Source organism: Zingiber officinale, chromosome 3B (assembly GCF_018446385.1).
Source record: "Zingiber officinale cultivar Zhangliang chromosome 3B, Zo_v1.1, whole genome shotgun sequence".
Classification (NCBI taxonomy): Eukaryota; Viridiplantae; Streptophyta; class Magnoliopsida; order Zingiberales; family Zingiberaceae; genus Zingiber; species Zingiber officinale.
Window position 1 is genome coordinate 131,346,024 of NC_055991.1, and position 17,670 is coordinate 131,363,693.

General features: G+C 36.0%; 2 protein-coding genes across 7 annotated transcripts; one reads left to right on the top strand and one right to left on the bottom strand.

The window, feature by feature from the left end:
* The first annotated feature begins 213 nt into the window (after positions 1-213).
* Positions 214-2,659, top strand: LOC121967775. Of its 3 annotated transcripts, none has more exons than XM_042518209.1 (4): positions 214-394; positions 457-544; positions 1,646-1,867; positions 2,197-2,659. In XM_042518209.1, the coding sequence occupies exons 2-4, from the start codon at positions 485-487 to the stop codon at positions 2,308-2,310; spliced, it is 396 nt and encodes a 131-aa protein (XP_042374143.1). In that variant the 5' UTR covers positions 214-394; positions 457-484; the 3' UTR covers positions 2,311-2,659. The 3 variants fall into 3 exon arrangements, with proteins under 3 accessions (XP_042374143.1, XP_042374142.1, XP_042374144.1); XM_042518208.1 differs by having other exon boundaries at positions 466-544; XM_042518210.1 differs by lacking the exon at positions 457-544 and having other exon boundaries at positions 223-394.
* A 3,813-nt stretch (positions 2,660-6,472) lies between these two features.
* Positions 6,473-16,450, bottom strand: LOC121967777. 4 transcript variants are annotated; one of them, XM_042518213.1, is made up of 5 exons: positions 16,366-16,450; positions 16,082-16,238; positions 8,664-10,582; positions 6,792-8,588; positions 6,473-6,700 (listed from the first exon to the last, which is right to left on the bottom strand). In XM_042518213.1, the coding sequence occupies exons 2-4, from the start codon at positions 16,096-16,098 to the stop codon at positions 6,913-6,915; spliced, it is 3,612 nt and encodes a 1,203-aa protein (XP_042374147.1). In that variant the 5' UTR covers positions 16,099-16,238; positions 16,366-16,450; the 3' UTR covers positions 6,473-6,700; positions 6,792-6,912. The 4 variants fall into 4 exon arrangements, with proteins under 4 accessions (XP_042374147.1, XP_042374150.1, XP_042374148.1 ...); XM_042518216.1 differs by having other exon boundaries at positions 6,792-8,460; positions 8,506-8,588; positions 16,082-16,443; XM_042518214.1 differs by having other exon boundaries at positions 8,664-10,549; positions 16,082-16,443.
* Between the last annotated feature and the right edge of the window lie 1,220 nt (positions 16,451-17,670).

The window sequence follows — 17,670 nt, forward strand, 5'->3', positions numbered from 1 at the left end:
ATGTGAGTAACTTAGGCATAAAGAAGTACTCGAAAGAACAACTCAGAGAGTATCAGTGCATAATTTTCATTAAATTCCTTAATTTTCTAATGTTGGAGATTTTTTTTTTTTTTTGCCCCCGGCTATAGTTGAGTTGGTACTTAGATGAGCCCCCTTCAAAAATATTGAGGAATGTATCAAACAAAGGAATGTCAAAGTATGAGGTACTTTTAGACAAAATTGAAACGTAGGGGATTTAGGGATTGAGGAATTTTGCTCTCAAAACCGTAATGTCAAAATAATACCCAAAGCATTCGTCGACGCAGCTCTGCCCGTTTGCCCTGCCGCCGCCGCCGCCTCGTTCTCGCCTCCCAACAAGGCGACAACCTACGGCGATCTCTCTCTTCATCAATTGGTACTTCTCGTTTCCCAACTTTTTCTCTTCTTTATTGCTTTCTCGCATGCTTATTGCCGAAGCCGGCCAAGGGAGTCTGGCTCGAGATGGATGCAGTCCTCGTTGGAGGAGATCGGGAGCGAATCGTTCGTGTTTACGCCGGATTCGAGGGTGCGTAGCTCTCGGATGTGGTTCTATGGCCTCCAAGATTTGATTTTTCGCAAAATTGTGTTTTTTTTTTCCATCCTGTTTTCTTTTAGATATCTGTAAATTCATACAGAACCATTCGATGGTGATTTGCTTTACGGTGGAAAACGAAACGCTTCGTAGTTGAGTAGGAATGAACTCGGCGTCACTTGCTTTCTGGCTTTGTTGAGTTCGTCTGACGGGTTCGCGTTAAGTACATCCAGCAATCCAAGATAGTAGTTTGAGCATAGATCAATTGTCGGTGATTCAAAGAAGCTCTATGCCGTAGAAATCTCTTGTATTGCGCTAGACACTGCTTATTTTCTCAGTACCTCAATCTTCTATTTCTCCTCTCAGTTAGTTGAGACTCAAGACTGCATTTTACTCTACAGCATCAGCCTCTGCCTCGTCTCTCAATTGACCCTCGACAAACACCAACTCAGGTTCTTTGTTCTCTACTCCTAGGGCATGGCCACCTTCTCCACTCACACCAAAAACCACCCCCTCATCATCAGCGCCACTTTGATGATATGCATTAGATGCTATGGGATTGTTTTCCTAGATCAACAATGCGTTAGAATTGTTTGTGGTCAGGCTCATTTCTCTATATAGATTTTGGTACTGTAAATCTTCACTTTCCACTTTGGAGTTATTATGCATTGCTATTAATCTGGATTAGATGTGTTCAGTTATTTTATCAAGAATACTGCCGTGGTAACACTTTGGCACCTTTAGTAAACTTTTTGTTAGAATTTGCCACGGAACATTGCTAAAGGATTGTGTTTTGCATTTGGGAATTGACAATGGTACTAAAGTTCATTTTAGTATTTCGTTGCTGCACATAAGACCATGGATTATCAATCTTCCCTTACTGTGAAGATGATCGAGGCATTTTTCATTTTATGCTGTCGCTTCGCAGAATTTGTGTTTGGAATCTTCTGCACTTTGTACATAACTAGAAAGTCTGTTCATATTATATTATCAAGCTCGTTTGGTGTAAAACAGCGAGTTACTAAAAGAACCATATACCAATTTTTAACTTCAGACTCCATTTTTGTTTGCTAACTTTAGCTCTACTGGGTGTAGAATATGGGATCTGAGACCATGAGGGCTGCAAAGGTGTACCGTGATCTTCTCAAAGCTGTTAAGAAGAATATTGGTGATTCTGGCAGCAAAAAACACTTCAGAGATTACATCACTGATGAGTTTCGAAAAAACGCTTCATTGTCTGATCAGGCTGCTATTGAAAGTAAAATCAAGCTAGCTCACAACTACACATTCCTTCTAAATAGTGTGCATCATCATAAGGTTAGGTCTTATGTCTCCTCTGAAGTGGAAGCATTTTTCTACATCGAAACAGTCAAATTAAATTATTCAAAGTCTTTTTTGTTTATATACTTGACTTGCTAGGTGGATATGTCGGAAACTAACTTTACAAAAGATAATGCTGGCATGTTCATGCTTATTAATGGTTTAGTTTTTTCAGTTTTAGTATTTTGCCTTCGTTTTAGTCCATATAATTTTTTTTTTATTTTTCATCTTTCTGCTAAATTTTTATTTCAAATAAACCCTTAGTCCTACTCTTTCTTAAAATGCTTGGGAAACACAATCTAATTTTGGAAGTAATGATCTTTCAGGAGTTACTCTTTTCATACAACATAGCCGTAGATCGAACTGATGAGATGAAGAGGGTATTGCGAAAATCTGCGGCCAGTGTGGGCCTCCGGTTGCCAGATGTTTATCAGCCATGACTTTTGTTTAGGTGGATATGGATGCGCAGAATATATTGCACTTGCACTTAGAAGTTCAGCAAAGCTTGAGAATTTGATGTAATGGCCTGTGTTACACCTGCGGACAATCGCCGACTACTATGATGCAATTTTGGGTTTCAAACAAATGCTACTATTTGCAGATCGTGTTTGCAGAATTGGTTGATTCTTTGAATGAACTCTCGTTCCAGTTTACTGCAACATCCTAATTTTGTATTTAGCTTTTGCATTGAAATAATCGCTCTGAGAGAGCGATCGTTGCATCATTAACAATAGTATGTTTGCAAATCATTTATAATGTCAAGACATTTATAATTTACAACTTTTCTTACGCTGGAGCTCTCTTTTAACTGTGATTCTTTTTGATATTGCATTGACCATGAGACCAGATCCACATTAGGCCAAAAAAAATGCAGACAATTATATATCATAAAATCCCACGCTGCCATTTACAAGCTGAACGCCAATCATGTTCATCATGTTCATGTAAAGCCGAGTGACTTTTCCCTAGTCAAAAAAGTAAACTGAATGTTTCTTTTTTTCTTTCTTTCTAAAAAGTGGATGTTGTTTTGTACAAGTGAGAATTATTTGTCATAACCTTTCAAGTAGATGGCTGCCATGTGCTTACCTCTCCTGAATCCTATCTCTAAAGCTACACACCTAGCCATATGAGTCATATTGTTGGGTACTTTTTAGTCTAATCGAGTGGGTCAAACCGATATAACTAAGGGTATCTCCAAAATATAAGGTTTTTAAGAGGTTTATAAAATTTTAAAAGTTTAATAAAAAAAGCTTGTCATAGAGATTAGGTTTGAAGTTTTTAGGGCATCTCTAATAATGAGAACTCTAAATGATTTTTTTTTATGATCTCAATATGTCACATCAACCGTATAAAAGTTTATTCAAACATCTCCAATAATTAGAGCTCTAAATAAATTTTTTTAATGATCCAATCATAACATGAGTTACGTCGTTTCATGCATATTGCATCAATTTCGAGACAAAAGAGTAGATTTGAGTTTTTACTACCGCTCTTAAACTATAAACCTCAAACCTCACCTTTACAATTGTTCAAGATTTTTTAATTTAGCTTTTTAAATTTTACAAATTTCTCATAAACCTTGCATTGGAGAGGGCATCTCCATTAGTTAGAGCTCTAAATGAGCTTTTTTTTATGCTTCTAATATGCTACATCAATATTATGAAATTTTATTAAAACATCTCTAATGGTTAGAACTCTAAATGAGATTTTTTTTGTCTAATTTATAACATGTAGTTGCACAAATTCACGCATGTTACATAATTTCAAGATAAAAGAGTAGTTTTGAATTTTCAATATTGCTCCTAAACTATAAACCTCAAATCTCACCTTTACACTGATTTAAATTTTTTTATTCAACTTTTTTGATTCTGTAGAGCTTCCACAAACTTTACATTGAAGATATCTTAAGATTTGAGATTTTTTAAGAACATTAATAAAAACTTAAATCTATTTTTTTTTCTTAGAAATGGAGTCATTAATGATCAAGCATAGATACATATTTGGCCATTTCAAAAGCAACTTTAAAGTGATTTTTTTTTAAAATAAAATTATTAATAATGATTAAAGTTGCACTCCTTCTCTCTTTTATATAAACATAAATTTTCAATAAAATTATTAGCAAATTCTTATTTTAAAAATAAACACATTCAATAAGTTAAAAAAATATACACAAATGACTATGATTAAATTATTCATAAGTTAATTAAATATTAAATAAAAAGTATAAATTAAATTAAAAATCATATATTAATTAATATATTAATTATAAATAAATTAAGTTAAATTAAAGATCATAATTAATTAAAATATTAAATGAAAAGTATATAGAGATATTAAATGAAAAAATAATGAATAAAGATATGTGATTAATTTATAATATAGGATCTTAAAAAAAAAAAGTTATAGACATGTTTTTTTTTTTTTTTTTTTTTTTTTGATAGTGGAGAGAATAATAGATATTTATACTTTTGATGTGGCATTTATATGACACATTGGGATCATTCAAGGTGGAGGAGTTGGCTTGATACTCAGGGTTTAATTAAAATCATTGGCATCTAATCATGCATCATTTCTCACAACATGTGATAGTCACTTGATCACCCACAACCACCAAATTCAAATCTAAATCCAGATTTTGCAATGCTTTATTTGGTCCCTCTCATCCAAAAGAGAATCTTGAACTCGTGTTTTTATTGTGGAAAGTGGCCCAAATCTCCAACCCTTCACCACATGAATAGGGCTCATATTAATTAATAAACCACCTTGTTGTAGTGGTGTGAAGGAGTCTAAGAATAGGATTAGTCAAATAAGCATCACATGACAACCAACCACTTCTTCCAAATGCCAAAACCTTAAGTTTATATAATGAATTCCCTAAAGTACCTTGAATAAAGCTATCCTCATAATTAACTTTAATTTATCTCAATTATCTTAATCAACGCGTTCATAGGATCCAAAACTCTATGCTCTAAATTCTCCAATTTTGAAGGCATGAATTGTTTATTTACCACTTGGTTAAACTAGAGCACAATGTTGTTACATTGAGAATAATAGGGGGAAAAAGAAAAAGAAATGCATCACTGTCTTCTCCACAACTCAGCCTAATCATGTGAAGAAAGCAAGATGCTCGTGAAAAAGCTGTGGCCTATAACCAATCAAAGATTTGATGTAGAAAGAAGCTGTAGTAGCACTTGATCATGCATCTAAATCTAATCTACACATTGCCTTAATCCCCTCTCCTCACATGCCATGTCTTTTCCATTCAAAGTTTTATTATTTTAATCCATCTCATGAACTGTAAATTCTGCACCTAAAACACCACCTTGTTGCAAGCTCCTTGCAAGGAAGCTGCACCAAGCCCACACTGAGAAATCTTATATAAACCAGCAATCCACGCAGTACTCACCATGCCAACTCAGTCATGGCAGCCAAATCTGTAGCCACCTTCTGTGCCCTGCTGCTGCTGCTCCCTTTCTTTGTAGGTTTCCCTTCACCATCTCCAAGGGAACTGGAGGCCGGAATTAGGTCAAGGAAGCTGGTGCAGACTGTGTGGGAAGGAGCCACAGTGAACTTGGGAGGGGTTCATGGTGCGCTGAAGCATCCAGTGGTGGAAGTCAATGCGAGCCTGAGGAAGCTGCCACCCAGCAAGTCAAATCCAAGCCAGAACAAGGAGAAGAATTGATCATGAAAGAAGAATGTGATTAATTCTCTTCTCTTTCAATAATTTTGTAGTGAGGTTTGTATAGATTTGATGGTGTATTATGAACAATTTCTAAGCCTAATTAACCTATCTGAAATTTGTATAAACTTTGCTGCTCTCCTCTTTTTGTTGTAGACATTCTTTCTTTTTTGTACTAAAGAAATTGAGGAGTCTTTACAGCAGCTAATTTAAATTAGATCTTAGCATTTTCATACATGTGCAATCTTAGGCTTCCACATGTCATTTGTCATGTGTTTCAGAAAAGTAGAAAGAGTCAACAAATACAATTCAACTTCCTGTTATTTCATCTGCTCCTAGTAATGTTTGCAACAATGTTGCATTCATTAATAAAGCCCTTTTAAAACCCAAAGAATAAACCACATTGGCATGTATCCTTATCTTACTGCATTAGAAGCCAGTCAATAACCCTTGTTTGAGTTGGGATCTGATACTTAGAACTCAATATCTTTTTTGAGTAAAGCAAGTCATACAGAAACCAGCTACAAAGTTATTAGGACACCAATTTCATACCATTCTCAAGAGCAGTGGAAGGACCAAGTTATGTTATAAGTTCAACACGAACTTATACAGACTTTAGGAGGTACATTCACTGACTAACTAACATGATTAGTGGACGCGTGTGAAAATACAATATCAAGCAAATATGATATCCCACACCAGATAAATCTGCATTATGCGACTTGAACAAACATTAAACACAATCAAATATTACGTAGCAGATCTACCTTTTTTTTTAATGAAGAAGCTCTCCATAAGATTTCCCGTGGAGGAGCCTTTGTTAACCATTCGAGACAGATTTGATCTCGGCTGTTGATGATGAAGCAGCCCTTGATGATTGAGATCACTGTGTCTGATCTAACCTAAGTCCATAGGAAATCCTATAAAGGCTCCTCTGTAGAATTTATATTCTCATGCCAGTCTTCGACGAGTAAAAAATAATACATGTAAAATCCACTTAACCGTGAATTTCTAGTCAAAAAAAAAAATGAATCAGAAGAAAATATGACACCCCTAATGAATTTAATCCATAAAGGAAACATTTGCATTATAATCCCAAACGCAAAGACCACCTCCAAAAAACTATGTGATCACTGTGCCTGAGATATTACCTGAAAATTAAAATGGGTCGTTTGGTAAAAATAAATTAAAATCATAATAAAAAAACTATCTTGAGAAAGAAAAAGAGAAGAAAATCAGAACCTTAATCTTAATATTGCTTGCTTAAAGGATATCAGAATCGCTAGCTAGAACTTGCACTTGAACATCACACAGAAATTTCTATTGTTTCTTCTGTTTCTTCTGGTCGAGTCAGCAATCTCACTCAATACTTAATCTTCTCTTGATTTTTTTCACCAACATTTCCTGTTTCTATGCTTGAGCCAGTTTGAGCAGAAAAATGTTTCTTTAAATCCAAACTAATGTCATCGGAGGCACACACTTCGAGAACCCCAGTTTTGATTGCTTCTAGGTATTCCTTGCTCGTAATGTGAGAAAGCTGGATATAAGCCATATCTATATCTTCAATTGACTTGGCTTCAACAACATGCAAGTCAGATTTCCTCAATTTTGTATCCATATCGACATTACTGAATAAGTATTGAGATCCATCATCATGATGTATAGGTTTGCTTTCTCTTTCTTCACCACTTTGCTCAAAATATAAGTGGATACCTTCATCAGTTCTCGCTTCAACAACTGAAAACTCTGACTCTTCTATAGTTTGATATATTCGTTTTCTTAGGCTTTCTTCATTTGATCTTCTTGCTTCTTCAATGACTGGAAGCTTTGAGTCAGTTGTAAATTGTGGTACATGCTTATTTGGACTTTCTTCACTAAATTTCTTAACATATGAGTGGATTTCCTCAATCGATCTTGCTTCAATGACTGTAAGTTCTGAATCTGTCATAGATTGGGACACAGTTTGCTGAGTTGTACCTATTTCACTTGACTGAAGAAGTTCGGCTGCTGAGGGATTGTCAATGTCTAACTCCAAAACACTGGGTCTGATGTCCTCTTCAGATAGCTGACTAGACTCTGAATCAACTCCTCTAACCAAGATGGTCTCCAAAAAATGAATCGTAGGATTGTAAACAGTCTCTTCATTGTTACCTTCAGAACCAAGTGGAGACAAAATATGTGCTCCTACAATTTCAGTTTGGTTGATTTCTGAATCCACCTCTTGTGGCATACCGAAGCTGTCTTTGGAGAATTGGTTATCTAAAGTACCAACAATCAGACTAGATCTGTCTTTGGACAAACTGAAGTCATGCTCAAAAGAACTTTTCGAATCAGAAATAATATCTTCATACCAGTCATCCTTATGAACCATCAGTTCTACTCGATGATCAGAAGACAGTTCTCTGCTTGAACTTAAAACATCTGTGCAACTCAGGTTATCTATTTTTTGTTCCAAATGTTCTTGATTCTCTTCAGAGATTGAAGATAAGTCCAATATGCTGCTTTGACATTCATCAACATCGACATGAACAAACGGCGATGGCAACCCTTTCTGAAATTCAGATGAAACTGAACCATCAGACAAGAATATCTCGGCCATATCGCGGCCTTCCATTCCACAGCTCACATCCACATGGATCTGATGAAGCTCATTTGGGTCATTGACACACTGCGCCGTTTGCATCTCCTGTATCACAGAAGAGGCCAGATCACTGGAATCTTCTTGAGTAGCTGACTTACCAATTTTGGCATCATCATATTGGTTAATGTCATCAAACTCCTTTGTTCTCACTTTTTCATCATTAGATACAGAAGTCCAGGAAGATGTTGAAGGCTCCATACTGATAGATCCTGACTCTTCAATGTTTGCACTACTTGATATAAAGTCTGCAGTTTCGGAGGCAACTGCAATTTCCAATGCCCTTGGACTAGATACTTTTTCGGAGGCAACTGCAATTTCCAATGCCCTTGGACTAGATACTTTTACGGAATCCATTCTCATGTTAAACTCTAGTGAAGAATCAGCATCACCAAGTTGACCTGCATCTCACAGACACACATATTCATCATTATGAATCAACCAAAACACATGCAACTGATAATAAAAAATCATACCTGAATCTTGCAAAGCTTCATCAAATGCTGATTCTTTATAAAGAGAGTTTCCACTGGCTGGTGGACTAGAATCATAGATAGGCTCTGCAATTTTGTAGTCATATCCATCCTTGATTAGATGTTCACACTTCCCTTCTTCAGTATCTTCTGGTTCTGCCTCATAAGGAGTTTCATGATCCTCTGCTTCAGTATCCTGTTTAGCAAGAGATGACGATTCAACTTTTCTACTCACATCCAGTTTCTCTAAATCTCTCTGATTCTCCTGACCAATGGCTGAAGAAACTGTATCTGAATCTGAAATATCAATCACTTTTGCTTGGCTCTTTTCACTGAATTGTCTGTTGAAAGTAGAATTTCCCTCCAGATCCCTCTCTGAAGTAAAATAAGGTTTTAACCTGGAATTATATCTCTCTTGCTGAAAGTGCCTCCTTCCAAAGCCGAAGGTGTCACTCCTAAACAAGGTCTCATGGTGTGAAGGAGGCACAAAATCCCAATCACAATTTCGAACATCGAGACTGCTGTCTTGATCTTGCTGGTCATAGAAAACATCGAAAAGACTTTTTCCTGGTAGCAATGATGGAGCCGAACCTGGAACTGGAGGAAAATCCATAGTTTCCCTCGAGTCATTCAACATATTGAAGGGATTCCTTCTTGAGGGGACTTGGATGCGAAAGTGTGATAGCTCATTTATGCGAAGCAAAGAGTCATTCTCAACCAAGTCAATAAGATTTCTTTCCATCCTAAAGGTAAGATTCTTCCTTGCTCTTCGCTTTGCTATTAAACTTTCTAACCTACGATCCCTTTCCAATTCAGAAGACCCAAGATCCATCACACTCTTCTGATCACCTTCTGTCCATTTCCCTGCAGCATCACTACCATCATCTTTGGCCTCTTGTGCTTCACCATCTTTTTCAGAAATAATATTATTGTCAGTTTCATGATCCGCCAGTGTCTGTTCAGATATTGCATCTAACTTGGCAATAGAAGTATGCTCAGGAAGATCAGAATTTAGAATAGTGTGGAGTTCATCAAGCATTGGAATGATGTCATCCAGAGGAACATCAGGAGAGCAACTCTCTGTCCCATCTGATTCACCATCCAAAGGAGCATGATGATCTTCAACAGACTGCAAAGGCAATCCTAGAGGAGAGTCAAAATGATGGTCCAAGGCAGGCTTATGAATCTCCAAATTAGAATTCTCGGTTTCTTGTAAATTTGCAATACAAAAAGGTATTGCATTTTTGCCCATTTCTGTTACACCACCTACCTCATCAACACAAAGATTTCTGTATGAATAAAAACACTGACCTTGAAGTTCTTGGTTCAAAACATCCTCCAAAACATGACTCTCTTGTTTGACTTCCTCACCTGATGAAATTTTGATCATAAGAGCATCAGGCTTCTTGTTTTCTTCATAGGTTTTTGTTGTTTGAAAATTATCCACGTCTACAATATCCTTTTCTTCTTGAATCTCTGTCTCCCTCAAATGAAGTTCATCCTCATTACTATCCACATGGTTCCCAATTGATAGGTTCTCTGTCTCCTGGACACATAGGTAATTTGTAGAGCTCACAATGTCCATACAACCATCATCCCAAATATGCTCTTCCTCAATTTCAGGTATGTTAAGTTCTCCGTAGCTCAAGAGGAGCCCAAGTAGAAGTGTAGTGCAGACAATGACAGGAGAAGAAGAAACCAAAAAGGTAAACAGAGAAGGAAATGACCAATAAAATACAAGCAAGAAAAACACCACAATAGACATAAGAAGATGATAATGAAAAACTCGGCCTATTGTCCGAATGCACAGAATCAATGATTTTGCAAAATGCAATTTAATTTCCTTTCTCTTGGTTTCCATATCTTCTCCTTCTAGCTTCTCTAACAAGCTGGTAGCAAGGAAGAAAAGTTGATAAGCATCACTGTCAAAGAAATTCTTGAAATCAAAATATTTAAGAAATGATAATAAATACAAAATTTCATGTTACGTTAGAAATATAATACAGCAACAGGAAGTTGTGTTTGAAACTTTTGAGACCAACCACATGGAGCATATTTGTGTGCTTTACATACAATCTTATCGCCAGTAATATCCAATGCATTTAAGTCACTTTTAATCATGTTAAGAGAAGTTTTTTTTATGTCTCTTTACCACTCACGATCAGAGATTCAATCACTTCAACTTGTAAAAAAAAAAAGACAATCCGGTGCACGAAGCTCCCACCACGGGTCCTAGGGAAGGATCCATTGTACATAGTCTTACCCTGTTTTTTGCAAGAGGCTGTTTCAAGGATTCCAACCCGTGACCTTTAGGTCGCAAAGGAACAATTTTACCGTTACGCCAAGGCTCCCCTTCAGTCACTTCAATTCGTCTGGCTATGAAATCAAAAGATCTGTCCCTGAGCATGCCAATATCATTTCAGTCTTGTTCTTGTTCTTTTATTATTGTTATGGTCATGCTTGAAGGTCAAAATGATAATTGATTGATATCATGGTGGTTTAGTACAAGATACGCTATATATTGCATGTTAGTTATCTTAACAAGGATTGCATATTGCTAGATTAATATTGTGATAATTAAGGCATATGGACAGTCACTTTGATATACAGACTGTTGTCTAGCTCATCAAGTCAGTCTAACTAGCCTTTATCAGTGGTGATCCAAAGGTGTCACGGTGTTAGTGTTGGACAAAACCCAAACATTCAAACATACTCAGACTTACCAATTCATAAATGTAGGTATGGGTGTGTTTGGATCCATTTTGCTGTTTTCTTTTGCTGATTCTTGCATTTGTTCTGGATACAATTGCCCGTGTTCTGGTTGATATTATTGTTATTCATTTTGTGAATATGCAAGTGTTCATAATTCTGGCATTCCTAGCAAGTAATTTTTTTAATAAATTCTTTGTTGTTGTCTCCAATTTCTAGGTAGAGGTCAACAGAGAACTAGAAGCTATTACTTTCATAAGCACTCAAAGACACACCAATACACCAAACTTTCTAAAGTGTTTTGATGGATTGTCTTAGTGAAGTTTCCTTCAATTGTTTACGTTTATGTTTCATAGTGTATTGTAATGTTGCAATTGCTTGAATCTGTAGGTTTATCGTCGCAGGTTATATTGAAGCGTAGTTGTACTGTCTACGACTTTAATTGGCCCTCCAAGTCCAAACCAAACTAATTGGTGGAGGAAGAAGGCTGGATACATGGCTCAGATTTGACGAAATGAAGACTCCTCGCTGCCCAAAGATAACTTCGAAGCACTCTTGCGTATCAAGAGGAGCGTTAGTGACCAGGCCAGGGAAGGGGTCTAGACCTGACCCGGCCCAGGCTCGTAACCGGGTCAACGGGCCGGTTGCCCGTTGACCTAGTTCACCGGGCTGAACCGGAACTGGCCTGACAAGTTCCTAACCGTTGGAACCGGCGGTTCCTAGAGTGGGGGATTTTTTTGGGTATTTTTTTCAACACTTAAGATCATTTGACCGTTTTTTGATCAATGACTATGATTTAGTGTATGTTACTATCCAAACTCTATAAATAGAGAGCTCATTTCAGCATTTTCACACACATCTTCTCTACTCTTAATCTCAACTTCATATTCTCTATTCATTTTCGTCTTCATTTCTACGCACTTTCGTTTCCAATTTTCAATTACAATGAAAGGAGGCAGTGGAGATGCATCATCTCAAGCTCGGAAGGGAAAGGAAATAGTGAATCCGCGGGAGGAGGACCCCAATATTCAATCCACCGATGATGAGATCGAGCACCTTTCGAATCTGACACCCAAAAAACAAGGAAAAACCGATGCAATTACTTCTAAGGTTCAGAAAATTCCTCCTCTAAAGTCTTCTATTTTCACAAAATATTTTGAGAAGGTCACTCTTCCGTCGGGAGAAATGCGTGCAAAATGTAAGCACTGCAATGTTTCCTACAAATTTCAAGCCGGCGACAGCTATGGGTCGTTGAAATGACATGTAGAAACGAAGCACTCGACGGAATATGGACTCAACTGTTCTTAAACACAATTATCAAGATTTTCTTTAACTAGCGGTAGTACTGATTCTGGTTTATTTTTATATTCTGATAATAAATTAAAAGAATTATTAGCTAAATTTATTTCCGTAGAGCATCTTTCTTTTAGTTTTGGATCTAAATGCACATTTGAAGATTTTTGTAAAGAATCTCTTAAACGTGTTCCTAGGACTACACTTATTTGTACAATTAAAAATTAGTAAAACAAAGAAAAAAAAATTTAATTGATGAATTTAGTAAATTAGATAATAAAGTTTCTTTATGTTCCGATATTTGGAGAAACACATTCGTATATGGGTGTAACATGCCATTGGATCAATAACTCTTGAAACTTCTAAAAAAGATTGTTAGCTTATAGAGTTTTTGATGAATCACATAATGCTCATAACATCACACAATTATTATGTTTAATTTTAGCAGAATATGGATTAACTCATAAAATATTTTTAATATCATTAGATAATACTAGTTCTAATACCACTTGTATAGATGATCTAAAATTTATTTGTCAACTTATTATTGGTGGTTTATTTCTCATATTCGTTGTGCATGTCATATTTTAAATTTATGTGTTCAAGATGGATTAAAAATTTTAGAAAATTATATTAAACCAATTAGAATTGCAATTTCTTATTTATAGTCTTATCCATCTATAATGAAACAATGAGGTAGATTTTGTAAAACTAATGGAATGAGACCTAAAAAATTTCCACGTGATGTACCAACACGTTGAAATTCAACATACCAATTATTACAAAATTCATTTCAATATAAATAATTATTATGTTCATTTTTTTTTTTGTACAAAATACTAATACTATTATATATTTATTTTTACAACAATGGAATATTTGTAATAGTATTTGTGAAATTTTAAAAGTATTTAATGATGCAATCGAACAACTTTCCAGTTTTATTATCCGACTGCTCAATTAGTTTTAGAAATTTTTTCTAATATAGTATTAGTTTTAAATGAACATATTAATAATGAATCTTTATCTTCTTGCATCTTAGTTATGAAAACTAAATAGGAAAACTATTTTTATTTTATTCCTGAAATTTATTTAATTGCATTTGCTTTAGATCCGAGATTTAAATTAAAAATTTACCAGAAATGTTAAATTTATATTATGACACTTTAATTCCAATTAAAGATTTTTCTTCTCCTGATCCAGTTAATATTATATATAATGTTAGAATTTATTTATATGATATTTATAATCAATATTATATAAAATATGGAACACAAATTAATATTTTTGAAATACAACAAACTACCAGTAGTAATTTAAAACTTACAAAAGCACAACTTTTATTAAAAGAACGGATGAAGCATCCACGAGAATCCTCAAGTTCCACACAGGAACTTGAGAATTATTTTACGACTTCTTTTGATTTTAATGAAGCGGATAACAAAAATTTCGACATCTTAAAGTGGTGGCCACGGAAGGCTCAAAACTTTCCCGTCCTTTCCGTGATCGCCAAAGAAAGTTTAGCTTGTCTACTGTCAACTATTGCTATGAAGTAGACGTTCAGTGCTGACGGCAACATATTAGATGAACGACGATCAACTTTGTCTCCCGGCTCATTGGAAGCCCAAGCATTACTGGACAATTGGACCAGAGCCGAGAAAAAAATCCAAGGAATGTAACTTTCAGATGATGGAAGTTGAAGATTTTGATACTGAAGAAACGAATACAACAAGAACGGGAAATGAAAGTGAGTGACAATGTAAAAAGGTAAAAATATAAAGGAACTACGTGGGCTTTAATTCCCCTATACCCTAAAGGGATAAGTAGACAACTTAAATAAGTGCAAGCCCTTTTTTAAAATAATTTTTAATTTTTTTAATATAATAATCTTGAACCGTGGCGAACCATGGCGAACTGTGAATCGACGGTTCCGAACCGTAAACCGTAACTGTTTTGGGCAGTTAAGGTTAAGAGTCGACCTGTCAGGAACTGTCGAACGTCGGTTCCGAACCATAGTTAGGTCTAAAGGGATCCTAGCATAGGCCCTCCAACACTCAAGTCGGTAAAAGATGATGAGCCGTAGTATGAACAATGGAAATTGCGTAGTTTCGCGTAACGTGAGCATACCTGCACCGGTAGATGGAGACCCCTTTTTATAGTGTTATTGTTTGCTTGTACATTAATCTCAAAGCGTTTCTAGAAAAGGACATATTATAAAGATGCTTTGACACTTTTCTCGAAATGGACCTGCAATCTCTGCGTGTGATAGAGAGGAAGCTTCTAATGTATAACTCACATATAGAATATTCATTGCCATTCATGACACAAACGCCAAAAAGGAATATGAGGTCGTCGGACTAGGGGACCCACAACTTGCTTACCTGGCAAGCCACAAAGTTTTCCCATGATCCAATCCGCACTCGCTTGGCCGATCAGACATATAGAATGTCGTAGGGGACTCATCCGCTTATCGGTTTCAATAAGAGTCAAATCAAACTAGGCGTCCCTTCTGCCCGATCGGATAGTAGTTTCGATCAGCTGAACTGCTCGACAAAGTTTGTCGTTCATGGAAAAAAATGTCAAAAAGGAATATGAAATCGTTGGACTAGGGACCCACAATTTGCTTACCTTGCAAAGTCGACAAAGTTTTCCCATGATCCAATCGGCACTCGTTTGGCCGATCAGGCATATAGAATGTCGTCAGGGATTCATTCCTGATCTGGCTTATCAATTTCAACAAAAGAGTTCAATCAAACCGAGCGTCTCTTCTATCCGATCGGATTGTAGTTCCGATCGGCTGAACTGCTCGACCGAGTTATTTAATTGTACTTATCTTAAAGAAATCTAGGCTCTGGAGAATACTGACTCGTTTTGATATTTTCATCCATATTGAGAGGCCTAGTGTCCGACTGGCCCGTTGGTCCAGTCGGATAACTTCTTGGCCGAATGGTCCAACCGGACCATTGGGCCAGTCGGACCATTGGGCCGATCAACCACTTGGCCTCGAAGATTGACTGCGCTGGCTTTCAGGGTTACACCTTCCTTGACTTTGACCGTCATGTCAGCTGGCCTTCTGGACTTTCACTAACTATTGTGTATTGTTTACTGAAGCAGCATCCAAATTAGAAAGACTACCAAAGGCCGAAGCAGCATCCAAATGATCCTTATGCTTGACTACATTTCATGCGTTGTTAACCGACAAAGAATAACTTCAATGATTAACTAGCTTCAAAGTTCACTTTGCATGGTCATGACAGCATTAATTTCTCTTAACGAGATAACAAAGGAACAAAATATTAGGAAATTCGGTGAAGAAGAAGAAGAAACGAGGTACAAAAGACCCTTAATATTAAAAAAAAAATCCTCCGAATGCATAAATAAATCCAAAGATCAACAAGTTCAGAAGAAAGCGAACTCACCTCGATAGATCAATCATGTTAGGGCCTTTTCTTCTTTTTGTGTTTATATCAGTAGTATCACGATCCGATCCACAGATACTCGAAGTAAGATCGGAGGAGACGGGAAAGGTCGGGAGCGAGAGGGATTCCTCCCATTTAATCCAGCTTTAATGGTCGGCTGAAAACAGAACGGGAAAAGCTCAAAAGCGAGTGGCTTACAACTCCACTTTATTAACTATTCTATTGAATTCCACGGCAGAGAAAAAGAAAAAGAAATAAAAGCAGAAATAGTGGCACGCAAGTACTGAAAATACGCCGGAAAGTTGATCGATCACCGCCCTCCACCCACCGCCATTGGCGGCGAGGCGCGGTCGGTGGATTATGACGACAGCAGTCGGCAGGAGCCATTGAAAACTTTATCGTCATCGCTTTTGCAAAAATACCCTTCGAAGTTTTGTACTCAAGTACTTGTTATTTACCCTTATTTTTAGTTAATTAATTAGTTTAGTGCAATACTTACCATTTTTATTTTAAATTTAGCACAACCATTCAAATCTATTTTAATTAATCTTGAATAATTTTATTTTTCAAAAATATTTAATCTTATTGAATAATTTGATATTGTAGTTTACAGCGTGGATGGCATGAGTGGAGGCCATTCAAGTTTGCATGATGGCGGGAGTATTTATATTTTTATTTAAAAAAAAAAATCTATTTTTTAAATGAAAACCCAATTGATGTGCTGTATGCCCGATTTAACTATACATCAAATTGAATCAACTTGAAATTTTCGCATAAATGAGGGGCTTATTAGACTAAGAATTATAAAATTTAAAAATTATAAATTAAATGAAAGCACACAACTATTCACTTGTGCTTTATAAAACATTATATTTTGTGTCTAGATGTATTTATTGATCAATAGTGATGAATTAATCAATGATAAATCTTGTAGATATGAACTCGATAATTCTGTATAGGGATGTAAACAAGTTTAGTCGAGTTGAGGTTTAATGTATTTAAAGTTGTTTGATAAGATAATCGAGTTAAGTTGAAACGAACTTAAAATGAATCAAGTCTTTAAAATGATTGTTCAAACTTGACTTGGGTTTAACTTTTATGAGCTTGAGTTTATTTGAAGCTTAGTGTGACTTGATTTATTTAGATACTCTCAATTCAATCTTGACTTGAGCTTGATTCGAACTTGATTCGTTTAAATATTATCGAGCTCTTAATTTAAGTTTGTTTGATTATTTAAAATTTTTACTTATTTAATTAGTTATTGAGTTTGATAATTCAAACTTATTTATTTATTTATTTATTTATTTATTTAATATATTGATTAGAGTTTTATTAATGAACAAGATTTGTGAACAATGTTCACGAATCTTGTTCATGAACGTTATTTACGAATGATCCGGCGGTAAGAACAGGGGACCCCCGTTCGGGGAAGTCAACACCACGTGGAAGTCAAAGGTCCAGGTGGTCCATCGGAAAAGGATGGACTGACCAGACGCTTAAGAGAAGGTCGGACCGATCGGCCGACCGGACGCTTGAGAGAAGGTCAGACCGATCGGGCGACCGGAGAAGGGTGGCTGACCGACCGGATG

Bases quoted from the DNA above. Each gene is read 5' to 3' on its own strand.
- LOC121967777 (XM_042518213.1), bottom strand. The intron at 8,589-8,663 runs GTATGATTTTTT...TGTGAGATGCAG, and splicing joins TGAAGCTTTGCAAGATTCAG to GTCAACTTGGTGATGCTGAT.
- LOC121967775 (XM_042518209.1), top strand. From the start codon at position 485: ATGCAGTCCTCGTTGGAGGAGATCGGGAGCGAATCGTTCGTGTTTACG. The intron at 545-1,645 runs GTGCGTAGCTCT...TACTGGGTGTAG, and splicing joins TGTTTACGCCGGATTCGAGG to AATATGGGATCTGAGACCAT. The intron at 1,868-2,196 runs GTTAGGTCTTAT...ATGATCTTTCAG, and splicing joins ATAGTGTGCATCATCATAAG to GAGTTACTCTTTTCATACAA.